This window comes from Miniopterus schreibersii, assembly GCF_964146895.1.
Source record: "Miniopterus schreibersii genome assembly, chromosome: 9".
NCBI classification, from domain to species: Eukaryota; Metazoa; Chordata; class Mammalia; order Chiroptera; family Miniopteridae; genus Miniopterus; species Miniopterus schreibersii.
This window is the reverse complement of record NC_138118.1, coordinates 25,830,656-25,857,104: the sequence shown is the minus strand read 5'-3', so window position 1 is coordinate 25,857,104 and position 26,449 is coordinate 25,830,656. Positions and strand designations below refer to the sequence as shown.

Genomic DNA, 26,449 nt, shown 5'->3' with positions numbered 1-26,449 from the left:
AAAAAAATAAATAAACAAAAATTAACACTCTTATTTACCTTGTCAAAACAGTGCTAATAAGAGAAGTCCCCATACCTTCTGGTTGTAAAAACCAGCAGAGATTGTGGCTGAGTGAGATGGAGCTCTTCTCTAGTCCCAGGCATTCCTCTTAAACGGTCCACACACTGACTCATTCTGAGCTTCAGCACTGGGGCAGCAGCTCAAAAGGTGCTAGGGACATAGGGGGAGGAATTGAATCATCTGACTTCAGGTCAAATGCTGGAAGGGCAGCTTCCTACTACGGAAGTACTGTCAGAGGCCATTGTTTCTTAGTTGAGCACTGCCCAACAGAGTTGCAGGGTGGCATCACATCTAAGTCTCCATTAACCTAACACTCTTTTCCCTGCCCAAGCGATTCCCTGATACCTTGTCCCACCCAACTTTTGGGCCCACTCAAGCTATTTCCAGTGGCTTTTCCACACAAACAGCCTGTTTTGGCTCATGCTACAGACTTTGCTAAAATCTCTCAAAGGCTCATGAACCCCAAACATGCAGCATCTGGCTTCCAGGTGCCCCGTACCCCTTGCATTAGTAGCAGACAGCCTTGATTCACAGCTTGGCCTCTCCTGGGCACCTCCAAGCCCAGCAAAAGTATGAGCCATGTGCAGATTGCTCTGTAGTTAAGGTAGTTGCACTGAGCAGGACACAGGTGGTGGCTAACTTTGGCCTGCAACTCCTGGGAGGCCCCAGAGCTAGCACACCTGGTAATCACTCTAGACTATGCTGAAGCACCACACAACCACCTCCATGAATGACACATTCAAGGGGCAGACTCATTTGACACCAGAGCCCTGCTAAAGCAACTTCTGCTCCATTGGGTCAGTTCCTGCACAGCAGCTTTTCTGTTGTAGTCTCAGTGAGTCCTTGAAGCCTATCAGCCTGGGAGTAAATCCCTCCCATTGAGGTGCCAACAGCAATCAAGGCTCAACTACAACAAGAGGGTGCACACAGCTTGCACAGGATATGCATCTGAAAGGCCCCAGGGCCCTGCTGTGGTGACTGAGGAGGTTGTGCCATTGGGCCTTGCAGGACACCTACTACATAAGGTCAATCTACCAAGATTGGAAGACATAGTAGCTCTACCTAATACATAGAAAGGCAGCCAGAATGAGGAGACAAAGAAACATGTCCCAAATGAAAGAGCAGAACAAAACTCCAGAAAATGGAGACAAGCAATCTACTAGATGCAGAATTGAAAACACTGGTTATAAAAATACTCTATGTATTTAGTGAGAACTTCAACACAAAGGTAGGAAACAAAAATAAAGGTAGAAAACATAAAAATGATCCAGTCAGAAATGAAGAATACATTAACAGAAATGAAGAATACATTACAGGAAACCAACAATAGAGTAGATGAAGCAGATCAAATCAGTGATTTGTAAGATAAGGAAGTGGAAAAACCCAATCAGAACAGCAAAAAATAAATTAATTAAATAAATAAAAAATAAATTAAAAAATGAGGATAGTTTAAGGAGCCTCAATCATATCAACATTTGCATTAAGGGGGTTCTGGAAGGAGAAGAGAGAGAACAGGAATTGAAAACTTATTTTAAAAAGTTATGACCCTAACCTCATGAAGGAAATAGATATATAGGTCCAGGAAGTGCACAGAGTCTCGAGCAAGATGAGCCCAAAGAGGCCCACATCAACAAACATCATAATTAAAATGCCGAAGGTTAAAGACAAAGAGAGAATCTTAAAAGCAACAAGAGAAAAGCAATTAGTTACCTACAAGGAAATCCCATAACTGTCTGTGATTTCTCAACAAAAAGTTTGCAGGCCAGAGGGATTGATATGAAATATTCAAAGTGATGAAAAGCAAGGTTACTTGAAGCATTTCGATTCCAGAGCTTCTAAATGCTTCAAGTAACCAAGATTACTTTATCCAGCAAAGCTATTATTTAAAATCAAAGGAGAGAGAAAGAGCTTCCCAGACAAGAAAATGTTAAAGGAGTTCATCACCACTAAACCAGCATTACAAGAAATATTAAAAGGTCTTCTTTAAGAAAAAGAAGAAAAATAGATAAAAATATGAATGAGATGGCAATAAATACACGTCTATTAACAAATGCATTAAATTCAAATGCATTAAATTTTCCAATCAAAAGACATATGGTACCTAAAGGGATAACAAAACAAGATTCTTATGCACTCTACAAGAGACTCACCAGATCAAAAGACACTCACAGACTGAAGGTAAAGGGATGGAAAAATATATTTCATGAAAATGGAAGCAAAAACAAAGAGACAAAATAGACTTTAAAACAAAGTCTATAAGGAGACAAAGAAGGACCCACCAATTCCACTTTTGAGTATTTATCTGAAGAAACCCAAAACACCAAATTGAAAAGACATATACAGCCTGGCTGGGCGTGGCTCAGCGGTTGAGCATCGACCTAGGATCCAGGCGATCGGGGTTCGATTCCTGGTCAGGGCACATGCCCGGGTTGCAGGCTTCAGCCTGTTAATGACTCTCTCATCATTGATCTTTCTATCTCCTCTCTCCCTCTCCCTTCCTCTCTCTGAAACTAATAAAGATATATTTTAAAAAAAGAAAAGAAAAGAAAAGACATAAAGATTATTTACAATAGTCATGATATGGAATCAACCTAAGTGTCCATCAGTAGATGAATGGATAAAGAAGTAGTGCATATGTAAAATGAAATATGACTCAGCCATAAAAAAAGAACAAAATATTGCCTTTTGCAAAAACAACATGGATGTACCTATAGGATTTAATGCTGAGCAAAATAAGTCAGACAGAGAAAGAAAAATGCCATATGATTTCATATATATGTGGAATCTAAAAAACAAAATATATGAATAAGCAGAACAGAAACAGACTCACAGATACAGAGAACTTTTTGAAGGTTGACAGATTGGAGGGGGTTTGGGGGTATGAGTGAAAAAAGGTGAAGAGATTAAGAAGCACAAATTGGTAGTTACAGAACTGCCATGGGGATGTAAAGTACAGCATAGGCAACAGGGTCAATAATGTAACAACTACGTATGCAGTCAGACAAGTACTAGAGTTATCAGGGTGATCACCTTGTAAGTTGTATAAATGTCTGAACACTGGGTTGTACACCTGAAAGTAATATAATATTGTATGTCAACTGGGATTTACAAATAAATAATTATTTAAAAGTAAATCTAATTTTATTTATTTATTTATTTTTAATCCTCACTCGAGGATATTTTTTCCATTGATTTTTTTTTTTTTTTTTTTTTTTTAGAGAGAGTGGAAGGGAGGAGGAGAAACACATAGAGAGACATCCATGTGAGAGAGATACATCGATTGGTTGCCTCCCACATGCTGTGGGAGCAGGGAAAGAATCAAGCCTGCAACTGAGGTACATGCCCTTGACCAGAGATTGAATCTGAGACCCTTCAGTCTGAAGGCTGACGCTCTAATTGCTGAGAAAAACTGGTTAGGGCAGTAAATCTAATTTTAGAAATGAGTAGTTTCTCTATTATTTGTAGTGTGATCTAGCCTTTATCCACTGAATTAAAATGCCATGTTTTATTATATATTAAATTATTAAGTGTACTTGGACCTGTTTTGGGACTTTCCAGATGAATCAGTATATTTTTTTTCTCATGCTACATATTTTTATATTTGTATAATATGATTTGATATTTAGTAATGTAAACACTTTGACACATTAGCCTTATTCCTCAAATGTTTTTCATGAATCTCTTATTTTTCTTCCCAAATGAAATTTAATATCATTTTATCCATTGATCTACAAATATATGCTGAGTGGATATTCTGTGCTAGGTATTGTGTATGGTGTTGGGATTAGTAAGAACTATGATAGACAGCCTTTGCTATTACTGTGTAAAAGTTCACTTCCAAAAACTCTCCTTGGAATTCTGATGAAGATTGCATTAATCTTATCAAATAGCTTGGGGGAGCATACAATCTTTGCAACAGTCAGTTTTTCTTTTTAGAAAGTTTTTTAAGTTCTTTGTTTATTCGAGATTTTAAAAATATGTCTTAGTAATGTATTATATATTTATATATATATTAATTGTTGGTATTTACAATGCATTTTTTGTTATATTGTTGCTATAACTGGGATACTTATTTAATTGATAATTATACTTGAGGTATAGGAATCTATTTTCTTAGTATAAATATTTTTTAAATCTCTACCTTTTAAACTTTTGATTCACTAAAATTTGTTCTATGGACAATCACATTCTATGCTGATAACGATACTTTCACTTCTCCTTTCCAATATTCACACCTCAGTTGTTTTTCTTTTGGAGTTGTATTAGCAAAAAGTTCCAGAAATAATGTTTAATTGTACTAATAGCTAGTATTCCTATTGTTTGTGTTTTTTAATTTTTTTATTATTTTTTAATCCTCACCCCAGGATATTTTTTCCATTGATTTTTAGGGAGAGTGGAAGGGAGAGGGGAGGAATAGAGAGAGAGAAACATCAATGTGAGAGAGACACATTGACTGGCTGGCTACCTCCAGCACGCATCCCAACCAGGGTCAGGGAAGGAACCTACAACCCAGGTATTCCCTTCATTGGGAATACAACTGGAACCCTCTGGCGTGAAGACGGATGCTCTAACCACTGAGTCATGCTGGCAACTCTAAAGCTATTGGTTTCTAGAGTTTTATTAATTAGTGATGCTGATTGTTGTTTTGGAGGAGAATTTTCTTCTCAGGTTAATGAAATATCTTAATATTTGAGTTTATTTAGAACATTATCTGAAACATACTGAAGTTTTATCAGATTCATTTACAGTTGTTATTGAGATAACCATAGGTTCTTCTATAGACTATTGGTATGCTACTAATTAATTTCCCAATATTAAGAAATCTTAACTTCTCAATATTTCTCAAATAATGACCTAGTATTCCTGGGACTTAGACATATAAAATATATTTAAAATGAGTTCAGATGATGATGATTTTACTGACTAGACACAATAGAGAAAATAATGTAAATTTAGAAGATTTTAAATTAATCATTCTAATTGTATTAGAAAAAAGTATGCTTTGGGTTTGGAATTGTAATTTTTAAGGTAAAGTTGTCTTGGGATTATTTCATTTAATGTAATTGCAAGCCTGAGCCAAGTTTTCTATTTTCGTTTTTTAATATATCTTTATTGATTTCAGAGAGAGAAAAGGAGAGGGAGAGAGAGAGATAGAAGCATCAATGATGAGAGAGTCATTGATTGGCTGCCTCCTGCACCCCCTGACTGGGGATCGAACCCCGATCGCTTGGATCCTAGGTCGATGCTCAACCGCTGAGCCATGCCTGGCTGGGCGAGTTTTCTATTTTCATCTGAACTTTCTTTCATGGCCTGAATATCCGGCAGACTTCCCTATCTCAAGAAACATCAGACCCTGTCCTGGGTATGCAGGCAGAACAGAATTGTTAAAGGATGTAGGTTCATCACAGTGACTAAGCTCTGGTCTGGAGGATCCCATGAGAGACCAGATATATCTCCCAGGAGTTATTTCAAGGCTTCTTCATTTTTCTCTGGGAGAGTCATCTAAACTGATACTCGAGAGGCTTCTCACCAGGAATGCAATTACTTATGCTCCTCTCTAAGTACATGGTTGTCTGAACTCTCATTGTTCAGACCTGCATCCTTCTGAATAGAAAACAGCTATAGTGGTGGCAGGATGTGGGCCAGGCCAAGTCCCAGACTCAGACTGTGAAATCAGACATGTTAGCACTGAAGGGGACCTTCAATATCAGCTTGCTCCACCACTCAGTTTATCAGTGAGGAAACCATCCAGAGAAGGGAAGTGACTAAAGTGACAAAGAGTATAAGTAACATGGTGGGATAAGAATGTGAGTTTCATGACTCTGAATTCAGTGTTCATTTCACTGTCATGCTGACTTAAACATTTCTATCTATCTTCTTCTATTATCCTAGTGAAACATTAAGCAAATTCCATCGTGATTTGTGCCTGATAAAAAGTAATAAAATTTGATAAAGTTTCAAGTAAATTTGTATTCCTTCTCATTACATTCAGACCTCAGTCTGCTTGCACTATTTTCTGTGGTGCCTTATTGGGAAATTTCTTGTGTCTCTGAAAATAATCTGAGCAATGGTGTACACACAGCTTTCACATGCCAAGAATGTAGGACTGTGTTTCTCATTACAGGGATGATTTTTGTAAAGAACTGTACTTCAAAGACTAAGCTAGGTATCAGTTACCATTGTTTCCCCTTCCAAATAAAAAAATCAGGTGATACCTGTTAATGGTTCCATTGTAAATATTAGAGAACATGCTGCTCAAAACAGAGTAGGGAAAACTAAAAGGGCAGAGGGGGCTGGTTAGAATGCTGATTTTGTCCTTTTATATTAACAGTTCCATGTTGTGAGGTTTGTGTTGGCTTGATGTTGGCAGATGGTCCTATTATTGGAATTTTCTTTACCCAAAATAAACTGCATTATTTTTATGAACATGTACCCTCCCAGAGTAATACTACCAGTGTTTTTATGGAATAGCCATTGTTGTTCAAGAGATGAATGTGTCCTCTTTGGCTAGATGACAACTAACTAATTCAATAATGACAATATGTAGAATAGATGTCTAAATCAGATTAATACACATTTCATTTATTTTGTTATAAATTGCAACTGAATAACAATTCAGATGGATCTATGGTGATAGAGGTGACAGGTTATGGAAAAATATAATGATGATACCATGGCAGGGAGTTTAAGTATAAAGCTATTAAAAACAATGTTAAGAATTTCATATATGGCTTGATTCTTTGTGTAGCCATTTTAAGTTCTCCTCTAAAGATAAAACTTCCTGTGTTGAAATTGTGAGAGTATTTTATGAAAGGGGAATAAAGTTTTATTTCTCTCTTTTCTTCTGCAGGAGGTCACCAAAGCAGTCCAGCCTCTTTTACTGGGAAGAATCATAGCTTCCTATGATCCAGATAATAAAGTGGAACGCTCCATCGCGGTTTACCTAGGCATAGGGTTATGCCTTCTTTTTATCCTGAGGACACTGCTACTGCACCCAGCCATTTTTGGCCTTCATCACATTGGAATGCAAATAAGGATAGCTATGTTTAGTTTGATTTATAAGAAGGTAATACTTCCTTGCACAGTCTTCATGCTACATGGAGTGGCATCATGTTTTAAATGCTGTGTGGGTACAAATTAAGGATAAATGCTGAAATCAATTTCATAAATCTATAAAATAAATGGCAGCAATAATATTTCTAATTTTCCTTGATAATTTAATTCACTTTAATAATTACTGAACACCTTCACTTTAATAATTATTGGCACCTTCTATAACCTGCCTATAGTATAGTTTCATTTTTGTTTTTTTCACTAGTCATGTCATCATTTTTTGGAATCCATGACTCCCCATTAAAATGAGTCTTACCATCTGCATAAGTTATTGACAAAATACTGTCTTATAGTAAAATGCCATGTATCCTTATGTTCAACAATAAGAATATAGTACATAATTGTTAATGATAATCCAGGCACGGAAAGTTTTCACCTTAACTGGTTATGACAGAGTGGTATATTCACCTATCCACTGCCTTATTTTGAGATAGATTTTTGTCATCCTGTGAGTTCTGCAAATTAAAATATTTTAGAACAGCATGTGGATGGCAACTGTAAGAACCTTTTCTGGTTTTCTATGTGTACTGTCCAGAAAAGAACCCAAGTTGCTGAAGCATGATTTAGGTAAATTCAGATTAAGATTTAGCTACCTTGCAAACACAATTTAAGATTATTTCAATAACGTGTTTTCACCAACCTGATTCAAGACCATATGTGACTGATTAGATCCACCAAGTCATTCGGTTGAATCATTTGTATACTGCTTTACCCTTATTCTCTCTGTTATTCTTCCAAGGTAAAAACTTTGTTTAATTGGCTTATGAGAGTCATGGATCTGAAATTTCCTCTAGCAAATAACCTATAACACTTGCATAATATACATCATGCAAGGTCAGTTGTGTTTTAAAACCTTGATAGCCATGCTTTATTGTTCAAGGAAGCCTTTTATGAAGGCACCCCCTCCCCCCAAAAAAACCAAAACAGAGTCCACAGTTTATTTAAACCTCCTCAGCTGCAGTCTCATTGGTTCACAAGAACCAGGAAAGCATGGGTGATAAATCAACAGTTATTTTATTAAATTTTACTTTGACCCAGAAGTTTTACATAAGTGAAGAAATTATTAGATGTTATTTCGAAGGTAGAATCTACACAGCAAGAATATTAAAGAAAGCCTAATCCAATTTAAAAAATATTTATAAAAGTGCTTATTATCATAATGTAAGTAATAGCTAATGATGTGCATGACAAGCTTCTAAGTGATTTAAGTATACTATCTTATTTGAACCTCTCTCAAACTTTATATGGTAGGAGCTATTATCCTATTCTATGGATAAAAGATTTTAAGAAACTAAGACCTAAAAAGTATAGGACATTGTGAAAACTTGTTTAAATTTTCTAAAATGAGTAAATCATAATTCTTGAAGTGAACGGTTTTCCAAGAATTAGGAAAAATAAAATAGAACTGAAATAATGTAGCAAGACAAACTGTGTTATATGGGATGAGGTATGAAATGGTCTGGGCTAAAGGGGAAGAGATATCAAAGAAGGAGCAGGTTAATTTGTAAATAAGTCCATATATAACATCACAAATACAGTAATATATATAACATATGTGCTTTCAGATACAGAACGCATTCATGAAAGTTAGAAGCTGTTGTTTCCTTTCTCATTGTTGAATATCTGTTCTTACTGAATTTGCTTTACCTCTCTAGCCACACCTATTGGCCTTCATTGGCATTATCACCAAAGACTGCAATTGCATCTCCAAGTGGCTGTGGTTGGTCCCTAAAGTAAACCTAAAGTAAACTGGTACCTTAGCTGACTGTTTTCATTGATGTGGCAGGCAATTGCTAATTCTTTATGCAATATTCCAAATTTTGTAATAAGGCAACATTTTGCTTTGTTCCCAAATTTGCAACTATGACACATTCAGATTATATTTTAAATAATGAATCTAAGTAAAAACTAAATTTAGCTTTGCCTGTGAATTTCAATATGATAGAAATAACTAAAGTGAAAAATATTCACTGAGTGTTTATTGTGCTTAGCATGGAGACCCATGGAGAACTCAGTCACCTGAAACTGAGCCTGTTACTAAATTACGTGTGATCCAGCTCAACTGATTTCACCCCCTCATGTTGTGCTAATACTGTTTTGGAATTAATTGCCTTGATTCCTTCTTCATCTGTGCTTACCTAAATGCCATTCATTATTCCATACCCATCTTAAAATTCCACCTCTTTAATAAAATCTTTCTGGACTTTAATGAGAACTTTCTCTTAACCATCTTATTATATTCTACTCCCTTTAACTCATTTGTCTTATCACATTTAGTTATATCAGTACTAGGTTGCCTTGAGGCAAGAATTGTGTTTTAAAACATCTTAATAATAACCCTTGAAGCCTTAAATATAACAATTTACATCTAAGTACTCAAGATATATGTAAGGAATTCAGTTAAAACAAATATTAGATGGGCACTCTCAGATCAAAGCCATTTAATGGCAAATCAATTCTTATTACATTTTGCAGGCAAAGTATGACTGTAATCTTTTATAATCATAATTAATTTATCTACTAAACAATTTTATTTTGTGTATATGTATGCATATTTCTTTGTCAGATTTAAGGATTTTATATTAGTGGTATAATCTTTCGCAAAATGATTAATGATTTAGTTATTCATAGTATACTTTAACTGACTTTAACAATAAGTTTATTCAATAGTTACTATAGGACTGCATGCAATTTTTTATTTTATTATTTTTTTAAAATCCTCTCCTGAGGATATTTTTTCCGTTGCTTTTCAGAGAGAGTGGAAGGGAAGTGGGGGGGGGGATTAAGAAACATCAGTGTGAGAGAGACACATCGATTGGTTGCCGCCTGCATGGTTACCGGGGCTGGGAATCGAGCCTGTAACCACAAAGTATATGCCCTTGACAGGAATCAAATCTGGGATCCCTCAGGTCTTGGACCAGCGCACTAACCACTGAGCAAAACCAGCTAGGTCTGCATGCAAAATTTAAGGCCAAAATTTTTTGTGCTTTTTTTCTTTAAGATTTTTTAAAGTTGATTTTTAGAGAGAGAGGAAGTGAGAGGGAAAGACAGAGAGAGAAACACCAGCATGAGAAGGAAACATCCATCAGCTTCCTCCTGCACATCCTACACTGGGGATCGAGCCTGCAACCCAGCCATGTGCCCTAGCTGGGAATTGAACAGGCAACCCTTCAGTGCAGGGGATGATGCCCAACCCACTAAGCCACACCAGCCAGGGAAAAGCCAAGGGTTTAATTTCAAATTCCACTGCCTTTGGTTCCATGCTTTATAACAATAAAACAAACCCTTCACATTGTAAATAAGTATTTAAGTACAATATCATTTCCATTTTGGAGGAGCAAAAATACTTATTATTCTCTAGATGCTGGAAAATAAAATAACTAGGGGCATGCCAATATAATACTTGTTGTGAAGAGCAATATTTATAAATCTGAGAAGATACAAAGCCAAATGAATATAAAGTAATTTTCATTATCTTTATTTAAAAATACATACATAAGCTAATTCCTCAGCTGTATGTCACTTATGGATATATTTTCCTTCTGTTTGTCAACATCATCTAACTTCTCATTTTTCCTTTTAGACTTTAAAGCTGTCAAGCCGTGTTCTAGATAAAATCAGCATTGGACAACTTGTTAGTCTCCTTTCGAATAACCTGAACAAATTTGATGAAGTATGTACCTACTGTTATAATCTTTTATGCATTATTGTTAAAAATCGTATAACCCTGAAGGTTTTCCTGGATCAGATAACACTAATAAGTGGTTAAGTAGAACCCATCTCTACCTTCCCTATTTTTGAAAACTGAGAAAGATATATGTGTAGTAAAGTGCCATCCTGGGGTCTCGTGGAACCACCCAACTCAGAGGCACCTCAGCTTGCTGGGTATTTGATGAGGTTTTTCAAAATTCAATCCTTGTCAGATCTTGTTTTCTTTTAATACTTTAAATCACTTATTCACTTTGGTTGAATATGATATTCTGAGCTATATTTGGTCAGTGCCATCTTGTGTCACAAATAAATGCTTGGTCCTTGAGTAACAATAATGTGTTTTATTTGTCTTTTCATTTTCAGTATTTAACATAGCATTGAGCCCTCAACAGGTTCTAAGTAGATTACTATTGAATTGAGCATGCATTTATTCTGAATATATTTTCAGACTTTGTAGAGACTGGACTTCTGGACAGTCTTTTGTTTTGCTCATGGTTCTTGCTTTATCCAAATAGAAGTAAGTTATTTAAAATAAATTCTTGACTTGACACTTAAGAGATCCAATCTCAAGTCCACTGGGGAAAAAAGCCACATACATAAAAATGCAATAACTTGAAATTTGTTCCTCAGGATATCCTAGTCTATGCATAGTAGGTTTAAGCATGTTGCTATGTGTTTTATGTAATGAATACCTCGATTTTAGTGTGCTCAGAATCATAAAGTGTTTGATTGTATAAACTCATTCAACTATGCTCGTCTGTTTTTTGGGAGGGCTGGAGCCGGGTGAGGGATAAAATATCACCAGTTTTCACTGTGATCTTATTTTCCAGGGACTTGCATTGGCACATTTCGTGTGGATCGCTCCTTTACAAGTGACACTCCTGATGGGGCTGCTTTGGGAACTGTTACAGGCCTCTGCCTTCTGTGGACTTGCTTTCCTCATAGTCCTCGCCATTGTCCAAGCTGGGCTGGGGAGAATGATGATGAAGTACAGGTAGCACTCTATCTACATAGCTTGAAAGGGTTTTAAATTAGGCTTTCAAAAAGCCCACTCTAATGAAACCAGGGACTATTCTGTGCATTACTTACCGGGTGTCGCTAAAATGGAATTATTTAATTTAATTAATTTATTTTTACCATAATGATTTCACTTATATGTGGAACCTAAATAAAATAGAAACAGACTTATAGATTCAGAGAACAGACTGACAACTGTAAGAGGCAAGGGGGGTTCAGAGTTGGGTGAAAAGATGAAGGGACTAAGAAAAAAAACCCCTCATAGACAACAGTAGAGTGATTTCCAGAGGGAAAGGGAGGTTGGGGTAAGTAGAAGAGGGTAAAGGGAGGATAAATGGTGACTAAAGGGGACAATTTTTTTTGGGTGGCGAACACACAATCAAGGAATTATTTTAATGGTACAAATATACTTCCTGTATCAATGGGATATTTTTTACTTGTCAATTTGTAGAATTTCTTTATAAATATATTACCATACAGTTAATTTTTATAGATTATAAGATTTAAGTACAATGGGCAAAACACTGATGTGAGTGAAAAGGAACACACAGATTTTGGGTAGAGTTTATAAGCTTTTCCTACCCTGGTTAACCACACCAGAGTCTTGGTTACTTTTTATTGCAGAATGATTCAGTGGTATCAGTCATTGCTTGGATAGAGGACTTTTAGAGTGTTTCAGCTAGAGCATTATAGAAAGTGTACACATTTTGGAGTCAGATAGCTCCTTGACTTGAATGCCAGAGCACACACTAGTTATATGACGTAAGTAAGCCACTTTACTCCCTGGAGTCTCTGGGTTTTCATCTTTAAAATAGAGATAACCACCACTCCTAGACTGTCAGTAGGGATTAGGAATAGTGTATGGAATGCATCTAATACAATGTCTGGCACATAGGGGGCATTTATTAAGTGGTAGCTATTATTTTTATCATCATTTGATAATAAAACGCTCATCTGTTTAATAAAAGAAATGTGGCTTCTTACTGGCTTCAGCAGTTCTTAGTGGATAATTTGACTTGTTTTTACTAAGTATGAAACTGATTGATTGATTGACTGATTGATTTACAGAGATCAGAGAGCTGGGAAAATCAATGAAAGACTCGTGATCACCTCAGAAATTATTGAAAATATCCAATCTGTTAAGGCATACTGCTGGGAGGAAGCAATGGAAAAAATGATTGAAAACATAAGGCAGTAAGTAATTTAGATAGTTTCAATATCATTAGTCAGTTAATGTTTAATATTTCAAAAATGAGTTTCAATGGACTTCCAGCTCACATTTGGAGTTTCTGACAAACAATTGTACTATTATCTCAATATTTATACATTAGTGGCATAAAGTAATTTTCATGGGCTTAGTTTTACATAGTTTGTCAAGTGTGTTATTTTTCACTAGAAAGGTATTTATACCTTACAGAAGAATCTCTTATATGTGTTTATAGCTGCTTAATATACTTATTTGACTAAAATAATGTCATGGTGTTGGAAGCTGATTGAAACCTTAAATGGAACTGCTAGAGTAATAAGTATACAATTCTGAGCCAAATAAATGATTGCCTATTATTATATTTTCCTTAATCTATGCATTATGAAAAATGGGGAAAAAAAAGCATGCTTCATTTGGTTAAAACGTTTGTTCTTCCTTAACTTAAAAATAATAACATAGGGTAATAGCTATAAATAGTGTTTCGATAAACCTTCCACTTGAGAAGTCAGTTCAAGTAATGAAAACCACCTCCTGAGTTAGAGTCAGTACTTGACACCTATCTCTAGTCTTGTTTCACCTCAGGTAACCTTTCTTTCACTGATTAGTAAAGATGATATCCTGCAAAAAAGTATAGCACAGACTGAGATAAGGTTACTGAGATAATTTTTGGCAAAATATAAACTAGGGTAGCTATGAGACCATTTTTCTTCAGTCAAGTTCCATGTTCTACAAACCACATTCAAAAAAAATGTTCTAGAAGACTGTGAGGATAGATATACTGTTAGAAGACAATTTCAGGACAAATAACACATGAGAGTTTCATGAGAAAAAATATACTAAAAAGAAGAGCAGCATCTTTTTGGATGGTGTGACTGGGTTATCAGGGATTCAGGCTGTTGATTTCAGTAACTGAGCTGCAGGTGTGTGATTGGAACAACAAAAGAAATGCTGAAATGTTAAGTCCTTTGCCATGTAAATAGAAAGAGTAAAAGGGTGTTTATTTCCCAAACATTATTGCTCACCTGTTTTTATTATGCCTTTCAAGACAAATCCAGGAAAGGAATTATATTTTCTTTCCAGAAACATCGTTAAAGACCTTGGGGAATTGTTTTGTCAAAGTTGTTTTTCTCATTAGTAAGTGTTTTCCATAGCATTTGTCTCCTTGGTCACTCCTATGCCTATAAGCACAGGCATAGCAAGAGTAAAGAGAAGCTTTCTCAGGAGTCCAGGTAAACTCTTGGTCAGGTCATTCTGCTTGCTGACTTTTCTTGACTTTCCCCCCCCTCTGTTTCTCAAATGATAATATCCATCCTTCCTACTCTGTATTTCTGTTTGACCAATTCTAATAAGAAATGTTTGGTTGTAATTTGTATAATCCAGTTCCTTAATCTGGCATGAAATTGTTTCCTGAAAAGGCTGGAAAGTGCTGATATAAATATGGGAAAGCAAGAATTGCTTCTACTCCAAAGAGCAAATAGAACGTTCTGGGAGAGATTGGTAGGATGCACTTCAAAGGGGTGATTACCCTTGCATGGCCACTGTTGAACTGCACAAAAAAGGCTGTGCACAGGTCCCTGATAATCCTTTATTGCTCTTTGGTAATAAAGTCACTTTCAATTTTTTAATAAGAAACTGATAAAATGTTTTTATGACTCATAAAGTGTTAATGATTTTATTATGGAGAGTATTGCTTTCTTGGTGATCGTTATAAATGTTCTTGAATCCATTGTTCTTTTCCTATAGTATACTTTTTCCATTTCCCTCAACTGTTTCTAATACATTTCAACAACAATTTTGACAGATTTATTAACATTTTCTAAATTGTTTGCTAGCATTTTATTAATATCAGCATAGCCAATATTATTCTTTCTCTGATGAAGATTAAAGACAACATAGTAAGGTCCAAATGCCAGGCCCTCTTCTGTGATGTAATTTATTTTGACAACTCCACAAGGAAGATATTATGTTTCCCTTCTATGGATGTGGATTCTATAGGATCAGAGGGAAGAACAACTTGTTTAAGATGGCATAGCTGTTACTGGCACAGCTAGGAGTCAAACCCCAGTGAGATTCCAAAATCATAATCTGTCTTCAATGCCAAAGAATTGATATAAGTGAGCATTAGACTGTGAATCACAATCTAGGTTGGGCACATAGAACTCTATTAATATTCTTCATCAGAGTGCTCAAGATCACATTTTTTTAAACTTAAAAAAAAAAAAAAGATTTCTTTGAATTCTACCACTTAAGAATGAGAACCTTTCTGAGTTATACAAGTGTGTGAAAGTAGCACCAAAATGCCAGGCACACCTATTGCACCCTCCCACCAGGACCCTCTACTGTCTGTGTAACCACTGCTCATTCCCTGACAAGAGCTGAACAGGAAGATCACAGGTGACTTAGGTTTTTACGGTCCTGGAAGAATGGGACAGAGGTTGACACCAGTATTGTCCTCTGTTCTCACCAGCCTCTGAACTTCCTGTTTTCTGGTTGTAGCATTTAAACCTCTTCTATGTGTTAAAAAAAAGTAAGTTTACATTTGCAGTTTAGACTAGGAGATCAGAAGTATAATATGATTGCAAATAATTACACTAAAATGAGAGAGACAAGGAGGATATAGTATGTACAACATTCCTAATCTTCAAGAACCACCTGCACAGAATCATGGGTTGTTGTTTTTATTTTGTTGGTTTTTTTTGGAACCTACTGCACACTCACTTAATCAGCATCTCTGAGAGCTGGGCCTGAGACTCTGTGTTTAAAAAAGTTTCTCAGGTAATTTTTACTTATGCTAATATTTGAGAAACATTCCTCTGTGGCTTATATGTTATTTTCAGTGTTTCCCAAAGCCATGCTAGAATTTCTAAAGTGCTAAGAAACTATTAGGAAATCATAGAATTGTCTTTTTCTTTATAAATCTTGCAACATTGTCCTCATTTCTACACTTAATCACTTAAAACACCAACCAACAAACAAAAAATTATCAGTCTCAGTAATATTACTAATTAATAATGAAGTGATAAAAATGCAAAAATAATGTAATAGTAATTGAGCTTAGTAGGTATGGTTTAAAAATAATATTTACAGGTATTATGGACAAGACACTGGTACATTCATTTCTATTCCTCTTTCAGATAAGAAAACTGAGGCCTAAACAAGTTAAATAACTTGCCCAAAGGCACAAAGCCTTGAGAGCCTGTGTTCAGATTTTACATTTCAATATGCCTCATATTTGAAAAGTAAATAAGCACCCCAAATCTTATTTATTGTTTTATAGAACAGAACTGAAACTGACCCAGAAGGCAGCCTATGTGAGATACTTCAATAGCTCAGCCTTCTTCTTCTCAGGGTTCTTTGTGGTGTTTTTATCTGTGCTTCCCTATGCATTGAACAAAGGAATCATCCTTCGAAAAATATTCACGACCATCTCATTCTGCATTGTTCTGCGCATGGCAGTCACTCGGCAATTCCCCTGGGCTGTACAAACATGGTATGATTCTCTTGGAGCAATAAACAAAATACAGGTAATGTACCATAAGTGGGAATTGTATACAATGATTTTAGAACAGTTAGAACTTTACTAGTGGGCAAACTGTCTAGAGATGAATTCTTGGTCTTGGGTCTGTTTGATGCTCAGGCTTTTCTCTCTTGACTTCTGTATGTGGTCTAACAAACCCTAGTAATGAAAGTCTAGTGAAATAAAATGAAAGCCTGTGAAATTCTCGTAAGTCAAAGAAATTGCAGAAAATATTGTTTCTGTATTCTGGAAAATTTTATTCAAGCAATCAATCAATAGTTCATTCTAATGAATTTGGCAAATGTGCACAAAGATGGTGGCAAATTTATCAGGACATTAAAAAACTTTCCAGCTAACTCTAGGAATAGTCACCTTAAACTTTTCCAAGTGTGTCCCTGGACAATATGATGGATGAGAATGGCATTTTATGTCAAATTAATTACCTTAAAATTACAGAAATGCTGATGTAGCTGGTAACTCTGAAGAGAAGTTCTAAAGTCCTCAAGTGATGAGGCTCAATTTATATAAAACTGAATCACTACTAAGAACTTTTATGTGGTTATAATTTTTATAATTAATATGCAGATAAAAATGTTTGATAATACTTTTAAAATACTATTTAAATATTCAACCTAGAAAAGAAATCACTGTGACATAAATAAAAATGATGGTGAAAGGTGAGCCACTTTTGAGTGGTTCTGCCATTATTTAACCTAGGCCAGAGTTTGCAAATGATGGCCCACTGACCTAATTTTGGCCCCTAGACCAGTTTTATTTGATCTTCACATTAAAAAAAACACGCATCTCAATTAGTTGCCAGCATTTAAAAATTAAGAGATGTTGTATATGCAATAAATTATATCTTCAGCCTCTTTTGAAGGATTGGAATATATGGTAAATGGAATCCTCTTCTCCTACAAATTGTGGCAGCTCCTCCATCAAAGAAGGCCTGCCCTCTCCAGTTTATCACAACCTCTACTCAGCTGCCTTCCTTAATTTTATCATTTTACAAATATGTGAGTTCGAGATCTGCAATTTAGGTAAATTGATGAGTGTAGCTCAAAACTATAGCAGGTCTTAGACTAAGCTTATTTCTTCTCTTAACCCTTCACAGGGGTGTGTGTGTGTGTGTGTGTGTGTGTGTGTGTGTGTGTGTGAGAGAGAGAGAGAGAGAGAGAGAGAGAGAGAGAAACAGACATACAGAGAAATGAGAAAAGAGTGTCAGAGACAGAGAGGGCCACCAAACAGGAACACAGAGATAGACAAACAGATCTTGAAAACAAATTGGAGAAAAAAAAGAAACCAAAATAGAGGTAGCAAGAAAGAGAAAAATAGAGAAGAAAAGGGAAAAGTGAGGTAAAGACCAAGCTTGTTTCATTGCCTCTATAGTGAAGACTTCAGGATGCATGACTTAATTCTTTCTGTGTGCCCAGCTTCCCTCAGAACACTCTGAATGGGAGTTTCTAATAGGGCCCACTTAGAATCAAGGTTTGATGCCTTAAAATCAGTTACATCAGATCTTCACACCTTCACTTAACCCAGAGAAGTGATGCTAATGATGCCTATAAAAAGGGGGAGGGTGCTATAATGATAAAGATATTTGTTTTCTCTTTGTCCTAATTGAGGCAAATTGGTGGATAATGCAGGGGTGCTTTTTAAGTTCTATAAGACATTAGAATATAACTTAACAATGTTTTTTCTCTGTTTTTATTAACAGGATTTCTTACAAAAGCAAGAGTATAAGACATTGGAATATAACTTAACAACTACAGAAGTAGTGATGGAGAACGTAACAGCTTTCTGGGAGGAGGTCAGAAATTATTTTTTAATTTTTTGCTTAAATACTTAAGCAGTTTTTGTGTGAATGTGATTTTCATGCTAATGGACAGTGAGAATGATATTAAAACTGGAAGGTGAACTGCTCCATTTATTTTATAGATTAAGAAGTAGAGGACCAGGAATATTAAATGCAGTATAGAAGCCTCTTTTTTCTAAGTCATATAACTTGTTTCACATAACATACTAGGAACTAATACAAAGCTCATTGGTTTTGGATCTGGGCAGCCCTGGATTTGAATCCTGGTTCTGCTATTTACTCTCTGTGTAATCTAGATCAAGTTATTGAACTTTGTGGTGCCTCTGGTTCTCCATCTGTAAAATGGGAATATTAATATTTACCTTGCAGAGGTATAAAGTGTTCAGCAGAATACCATGCACATAATAATTCCTCAATAAATGCTACCTTATCTCAAGTTCCAGTCCAAGTGCTTTACATACTCCAGTCAACATAGAGATGTATGGAAGATCTACAAATGTATGGTTTTCTATGATTTTTACTTACTTTAATTTACTATTAAAAATCCTCTTATTTCTCAAAGTCAGAAATTATATTATCAATGATTTTCAACCTCTGAAGAAGCAATATCTGATTATTGAGAAATCCTGTTGAGTTTCTATTTTCTTATCACTGATATCTGAGTAAAGATAGGAGTTATGAAACCAGTGTCCTATTTCTACATATTACACAATATCTTAAATTTGTTTTATTTATACAAGTAACTTGATCACCAGGGCTTCACTTTAATTCATATTTTAAGATAAAGATAAGGGAATAATTCTTTATCTGATTAGCAAAATTGTTTGTGGAAAAGTGTGTGGGTCAAACTGATACTACTTCTTTGTTTTTAGAAATTTCAAATGCCCTTCTAGGTATGAAGGAAAAGTAAATTTGACATTTTCACAACTATTGTTTCTGTGCTTTGGTGGAAAAGTCCTTCCTTTTACTCTCCTTCCGCCTAATAAAATACGTAGCATGCTTGAGCCCTTATGTGCCAGGCACTAAAATAAGCCCTTTATATGTGTTGTTTCATTGAATTCTCATAATATTCCTATGACCTAAGTAATATTAACATTTCCATTTCACTGATAAGGAAATGGAGGCTTAGAAAGGTTAAGGGACCTGATTTAGCTCACACAACTGGCAAGAGCTGAAGCTGGATTTAGACCCAAATGTCACCATCTACAACCCTCTCACTGAACCATTGACTCCTGTCTGTCTGTATCCTCACTTTCCACATAATTTTACCCTCAGACTATGAATTCTAGCCTTCCCTGCCTGCCATTTCAATAGTGATGAGCCACTGAGTCCTGACCAAATCCTCCTAGCATTTCATGACCTCACCCAGGCTCAGCTGACGACAAGGTGCTAATGACTCTCAAATGCAAATCTCTGACCCCAGTTTCTTTCCTGAACTTCATATATGTATTTCCAAATTTTCTACATGCTCCTCAAGCGCTTCACATTTATCATTCCCCAAGTTTCCAGTGTATTCTTTATCTCCTTTGATGACATCACCATCAACCCAGTTACCCAGGAGGCAAGTAGTTATATGACTCCTTCTTCACTCCATACCTGTGAGTAGGTAAAATTTCTATTTATGCTTTAGAAGCTGAGACTTAGAGAGTTTAAGTTACTAGAACAAGGTTGTACAACTAGATAGGGTGGAGCTAAAAGGTCAGCCTAGGTTTCTCTGGCAGCAAGAGCCCTTTTTTCACTTACCATACTGCCTCTTATTTTCTTTTAAGAGCAACTATTGCTTTGCTGTTTAAAAAATAATTATATATATATTATTTCATCTAATATCCTCAACAACTCAGGAGGCTGAAGCTCTGAATGTTATAATGACTTGTCAACCATAACCCAGCCACTTGAGGAGATGAAACAAAACTGAGATAGATGCAAAGACTATCAGAACCATTCCACTCACAGCTAAAGAACTCAGAAGCATGGGAAATGTTCAGCCTTAGTAGGGAGCAAATAAATAAGGCTAAGATCTAGTAGCGAGATGCCATTTTCACCTATAAAACTATGAAAAAGGACAAACAAATAACAAAAGCAACAGTATTGATAAGGGTCCTTGAAAAACTAGCACTACCGTACATTGATGGAAAAAATTTGAACTACTTTTCAAAAGTCTTAGAATTTTAAAACTCATTCTCTTTGGAAATTCCACTTGTCAAAATTTATAAAAAAAAAGAATGTACTCCACATTTGTAGCAAAGTACAAATATATTATATGCATACTCTTGGATACTATCCTGCAACTAAAATACATTTAAAACAATGTTTAATGGTATATGAAAATACTTATCATTTATTGCAAGTCAGAAAAGCAGTCTAAAACTTTATATATAATTTTTATTAATGTAAAATGTATGTATGGTTTTATATATTATATACATTTATATTATATGTAAGAGTGCAGGGATATCAGTTGAAATGTTAAACAAGGTTTTTTTCCCCTCAGTGGTAGTGCTATAGGTAATTTCTTTTAATTTCCTGAAATTAGAATCTTGCTTCTGTTATCAGAAATCAAAGTTATTATGAACAATAACCAGCCATTAGTCCAAGCCTATCTTACTGGATAAAAGTCCTTCTAAGCACGGCACACGGTCTCCTTAACAGTCTGTACTGCCTACCTTACCAAGCACAACCTTTGTCATCCTGCCATATACACCTGATCCAGCCATGCAACATTCCTGAGACATAGTTTCTTCTTTTAAACCTAAATCATTGTGCATGCAGATCCATCTTTCTAGAATATGTACACTATTTCTTGTTTGTGTGAAAACCCACTTATATCCTTTATGGCCTGGTGTGTAGATCGTTTACTTGGTCAAGCTCCAGACTGAGTAGATTACTCTTTCTAATGTACTCCCATAGGTTTTGGTATGATTTTCAGTTGTAGTGCTAAGCACATTGCAATATTAATATTTATTCATCTTATTCTCCCATGTGGTATTCTTGAAGTTGTCTTTAATACAGAGGTGATGCTCAATATGTTTAATCTATTGGATTAATAAATGAATAAGGGGATAACAAATGCCTGTCTCATTTTTTAACACTTTTTAAAAAAAATTGATTTTTGGAAAGAGAGGAAAGGAGAGGGAGAGAGAGAGAAACATCAATGTGAGATTAAAACATTGATTGATTGCCTCCTGCATGCTCCTTACTGGGGTCAAACCTGCAGTCCAGGCACATGTCCTGACCAGAAATCAAACCTGCAACATTTTGGTGCACGGGACCATACTCAAACAACTGAGCCACACTAGCCAAGGCTCATTTTTAAACACATTTTATTGCCTACTTCTTAAAAGCTTTGTGTTTAGTTGTCTGATGACTGAGGGGGCCATTAGCTATTTATAGCATAAGGACTCAAAGCAGTAGTTTTCAAATTTAAATGAATTTTTAAAAACTATGTATCTCTGACACATTTTTAAGTTGACATAAATTTTTCAACGTAAGTTTAAGTGGTGGTAAAAGGTGTAATTCCTGTTTACTGTATGTATGTTAAATGATTTTTGTCAAAACTTGGGAGGTTCAATTTCAGTGTATTCAATTTAAGGAAGATAAATGAATTTTTATCAGTTTAGTCAGTTCTATTGTCAAGCCAATCAGTTGACTTTATCTTAGAAAGAGTGTAACTTTACTTTAAAATGCAGATAGTTCATGTGTATTAATTTATTAAATTATAAAAAATTAAATAAGCAATCAGATAAGTAGTTAGTTAAAATGCCTTATCCTCCAACTCATTTCTGAAAGCTATTCTAAGCTAGGTAAGACATGATTGCCTTCTTGGATAAATGGGATTCATCCAGATCATCTGGCAACATTTTCACATTTATTTTTTTGTTGTTTTGTTTTCTGTTTATCCTTACTCAAGGATATTTTCCATTGATTTTTAGAGAGTGGAAGGGAAGGAAGGAGGGGGAGAGAGAGAAGAAGGGACGGGGAGAGAGAGAGAGATCAATGTGAGAGAAACACATAGATTGGTTGCTTCCCAAATGCGCTCTGACTGGGGCCCTGATCAAACCTGCAACCCAGATAGGCACCCTTGACCAGGAATCCAACTTGTGACCTTCAGTTCGAGGGCCGATGCTCTCATCACTGAGCACATGGCGCAGGGTGTGTTTATGTTTAATAATAACTACTTAAATAATTTGAGCTTTTCAGAGGAAGGTATTACCAACATGATAGAGTAGAAGTCAGATTTGGATTGTAATTCTGTTTCAGCCTATTAGTTATGTGACTTTTGTCATTTAACTTCTCTGAATGACAGTCTACAGCTTTGAAAGAAAGGGGTTATCAAATATTACCACATATATTATTATTATGCTGAAGATTAAATAATAATAATTGTGTACCCAGCCTATAGGAGAAAGTGTATATATAAATATTTATAGAGATAAATAGGTATATTTAATTTAATTTGATGGCGAGCAATACTCTAAGAAATTAAAATTGTTTTCATTGAATGCTATAATTATAATTTTCAAATGTTTTAGATCATGTGCTCTAGAAATCATGGGCTATATAATTATGTGCTATAATGTATGGATCATGGGCCACATGCTTTTCATAGTCATCATACATAAAATAAATAGCTATTGAAAATATCTGGAGAGCCTACTTTTTAAAATTTGTGTGTTTATTTTTAACAGGGATTTGGGGAATTATTTGAGAATGCAAAACAAAACAATAATAATAGAAACATTTACAGTGGTGATAACAGCGTCTTCTTCAGTAACTTCTCACTTCTTGGTACTCCTGTCCTGAAAGATATCAATTTCAAGATAGAAAGAGGACAGTTGTTGGCAGTTGCTGGATCTACTGGAGCAGGCAAGGTAGTGTATTATTCCTTATCATTAACATCTTAACTTGGCATGCATTTCTTCTTTCATTTTCTAGTTCATCTGTAGTGTGAAAAGGTATTTTGGAAAAATTTTTACATTGGTATTAAGATAATGCTTAAATATAGTGTTTCTTATAAATTATTCCACTGATAACATCCTCTACATTTTTAAATTTTGTACAGCATTCAGTACAGTGTCTTGTACATGGTGGGCATTCAATAACTTCATTGAACAAATGAATCATCCATTTTTACCAGTCTGTGGCACATACTTTTTTTTAAAAAATGTGTTTTTATTGACTTCAGGGAGAGAAGGAAGAGGGAGAGAGATATAGAAACATCAATGATGAGAGACTCATTGATCAGCTGCCTCCTGCATGCCCTATGCTGGGGATTGAGCCTGCAACCCAAGCATGTGCCCTGACCAGGAATCAAACCTTGATCTCCTGGATCATAGGTCTATGCTCAACCGCTGAGCCATGCCAGCTGGGGGGCACATACTTTTTTTTCAGAACTTGTCCAAGAAAATCATGGCTTAGATTTTACTTCTGTAACCACACAGGCAAAGGTCCCCAGTTTTTTGACATTAGAATTTTGAAGCAAATACAATAAAGTTACAGGATACAAAACCAATGTATGAAATTTCACTGCTTTCTTATGTACTAACAATGAAACTTCAGGAAAAGAAATGAAAAAACAAAACAAAACAAAAAACAGTTCCTTTTGCATGTGCAACCAAAATAATAAAATATCTAGGAATAAACTTAACAAAAGATATGAAGGCCCTATATACTGAAAACTACAAAGCATTATTAAAAGCGATTGAAAAAGGCACAATGAAATGGAAAGATATTCCATGTTCATGGGTTGGAAGAATCAATACAGTTAATGTGGCCATATTACCTAAAGCAATATACAGATTTAATGCAATCTCCATCAAAACCCCAATGGCATGTTTTAAAAAATAGGACAGAAAATCACTAGATTTGTATGGAACCACAAAAGACCCTAAATAGGCAAGCAATCCTGAGAAAAAAGAATGAAGCCAACGGTACCACACTATCTGACTTCAAATTATACTACAGAGCTATGGTAATCAAAACAGCATAGCATTGGCAGAGAAACAGACATACAGACCAATGAAACAGAATTGAGAGCCCAGAAATAAAACCACATGTATATGGGCAAATAATTTTTCACAAAGAATCCAGAAACATACAATGGAGAAAAAAAAGCCTCTTCAATAAATGATGCTGGGAAAATTGGAAAGCCGCATGCAAATGAATGATACTAGATTAGTTTGTCCCCATGTACAAAAATTAATTCAAAATGGATGAAAGACCTAAATATAAGATTTGAAACTATAAATTACATAGAAGAAAATAAGTACTAAACTTACAGAACTTGGTCGTAGAAAACATTTTATGAATTTGACCCCAAAGGCAAGGGAAGTGAAGGCAAAAATAAATGAATGGGATTATATCAAACTAAAAAGCTTCTGCATAGCAAAAGAAACCACCAATAAAACGAAAAGGCAACCAACCAAATGGGACATGATATTTGCAAATGACAGGTTCAACAACAGGTTAATATCCAAACTCACATAAAGAATTCATACAACTTAACAGCAAACAAACAATCCAATTAAAAAATGGGTATGCCTGGTTGGGCGTGGCTCAGCGGTTGAGCGTGGACCTGGGATCCAGGCGATCGGGGTTTGATTCCTGGCCAGGGCACATGCCCAGATTGCAGGCTCAATCAATGACTCTCTCATCATTGATGTTTCTATCTCTCTCTCCCTCTCCTTTCCTCTCTCTGAAATCAATAAAGATATATTTAAAAATAATAATAATAATAAAAACATAATAAAAAATGGGCAGAGGACCTGAACAGACACCTCTCCCAAGGAGACTTACAAATGATCAACAGATGTATAAAAAGATATTCAGCTTCACTAGCTATTAGGGAAATGCAAATCAAAAATACAATGAGATACCAGCTCATACCTGTTAGAATGGCTATTATCAACAAGATAGGTAATACCAAGTGTTGGAGAGGCTATGGAGAAAAAGGAACTTTCATTCAGTGCTGGTGGGAGTGTAAACTGGTATAACCACTATGGAATTCAGTGTTGTGCTTCCTCAGAAAATTAAGAATAGACCCAGCAATCTCTTTTCTGAAAAACTTATTCGAAACACTTATTCGAAAGATATATACACCCCTATGTTCATTGCAGCATTATTCATGGTAGCCAAGACTTGGAGACAACCAAAGTGTCCTTTGATAGAGAATTGGATAAAAAAGATGTGGTACATACATACAATGGAATACTGCTCAGAGATGAAAAAAGATGAAATCCTCCATTTGTGACAATATGAATGGACCTTAAGAATATTATGCTAAGTGAAATAAGTTAGGCAGAAAAAGCTAAGAACTATATGATTTCACTCATATGTGAGATATAAAACTGAATCTCATAGATACAGACAACAGTATGGTGGTTACCAGAGGGAAGGGGGTGGTGGTATAATAAAGGTTAAAGGAGGCCAAATATATAGTCATGGAAGATGATTTGACTGTGGGTGATGGGCACACAGTGCAATATACAGATCATGCATCATAGAAATGTACATTTAAAATCTATATGATCTTAACTAATGCCACCCCAGTATATTTAATAAAAAAGAATTTTGGAGAATAGACTCAGATTTGCTTATGATTTATTTTGAGGGAAAATTTTTGAGTGGGATAGATTTTTGAAGGAAATACATAAGAATGTTAAGTTATTCAGTGCTGGTCAGCCCCCTGCCCACACTTATTTTTGTCATAGATTAGAAAGTGAAAAGAGCTAAAGGGTCAAAGCTCATTGTCAGGAAAAGACTTTATAGTGATCTTTAAGGATATGAGCTATTGTTCAGTTAATAATAAAACACTTGTTCTCTTTAGGAAATACATTTGAAGAGCATGAAGTAATCAAATCAGATGTAAATCAGAGCTACAAATTTATTTAATTTTGAGAAAAGGCATGGTTTTTTTTTTGTAATCCACATTAAGTGTCTTTCATTTAGGAAACGTCCTTGACTTATTTTAATTAAGTAATATTGGTATAAGAATCTGCACCACTGGATACCC

General features: G+C 35.3%; 1 protein-coding gene across 1 annotated transcript in view; it reads left to right on the top strand.

Annotated features, from left to right (window-relative positions):
- Positions 1 to 26,449, top strand: part of CFTR (CF transmembrane conductance regulator) — a 226,552-nt gene that overhangs the window by 51,202 nt on the left and 148,901 nt on the right. Inside the window, exons 4-10 of the mRNA XM_081147741.1 lie at positions 6,911 to 7,126; positions 10,757 to 10,846; positions 11,715 to 11,878; positions 12,970 to 13,095; positions 16,386 to 16,632; positions 18,343 to 18,435; positions 23,127 to 23,309. Of these exons, the coding sequence (XP_081003867.1) occupies positions 6,911 to 7,126; positions 10,757 to 10,846; positions 11,715 to 11,878; positions 12,970 to 13,095; positions 16,386 to 16,632; positions 18,343 to 18,435; positions 23,127 to 23,309 (1,119 nt within the window). The remainder of the gene's footprint in view (positions 1 to 6,910; positions 7,127 to 10,756; positions 10,847 to 11,714; positions 11,879 to 12,969; positions 13,096 to 16,385; positions 16,633 to 18,342; positions 18,436 to 23,126; positions 23,310 to 26,449) is intronic.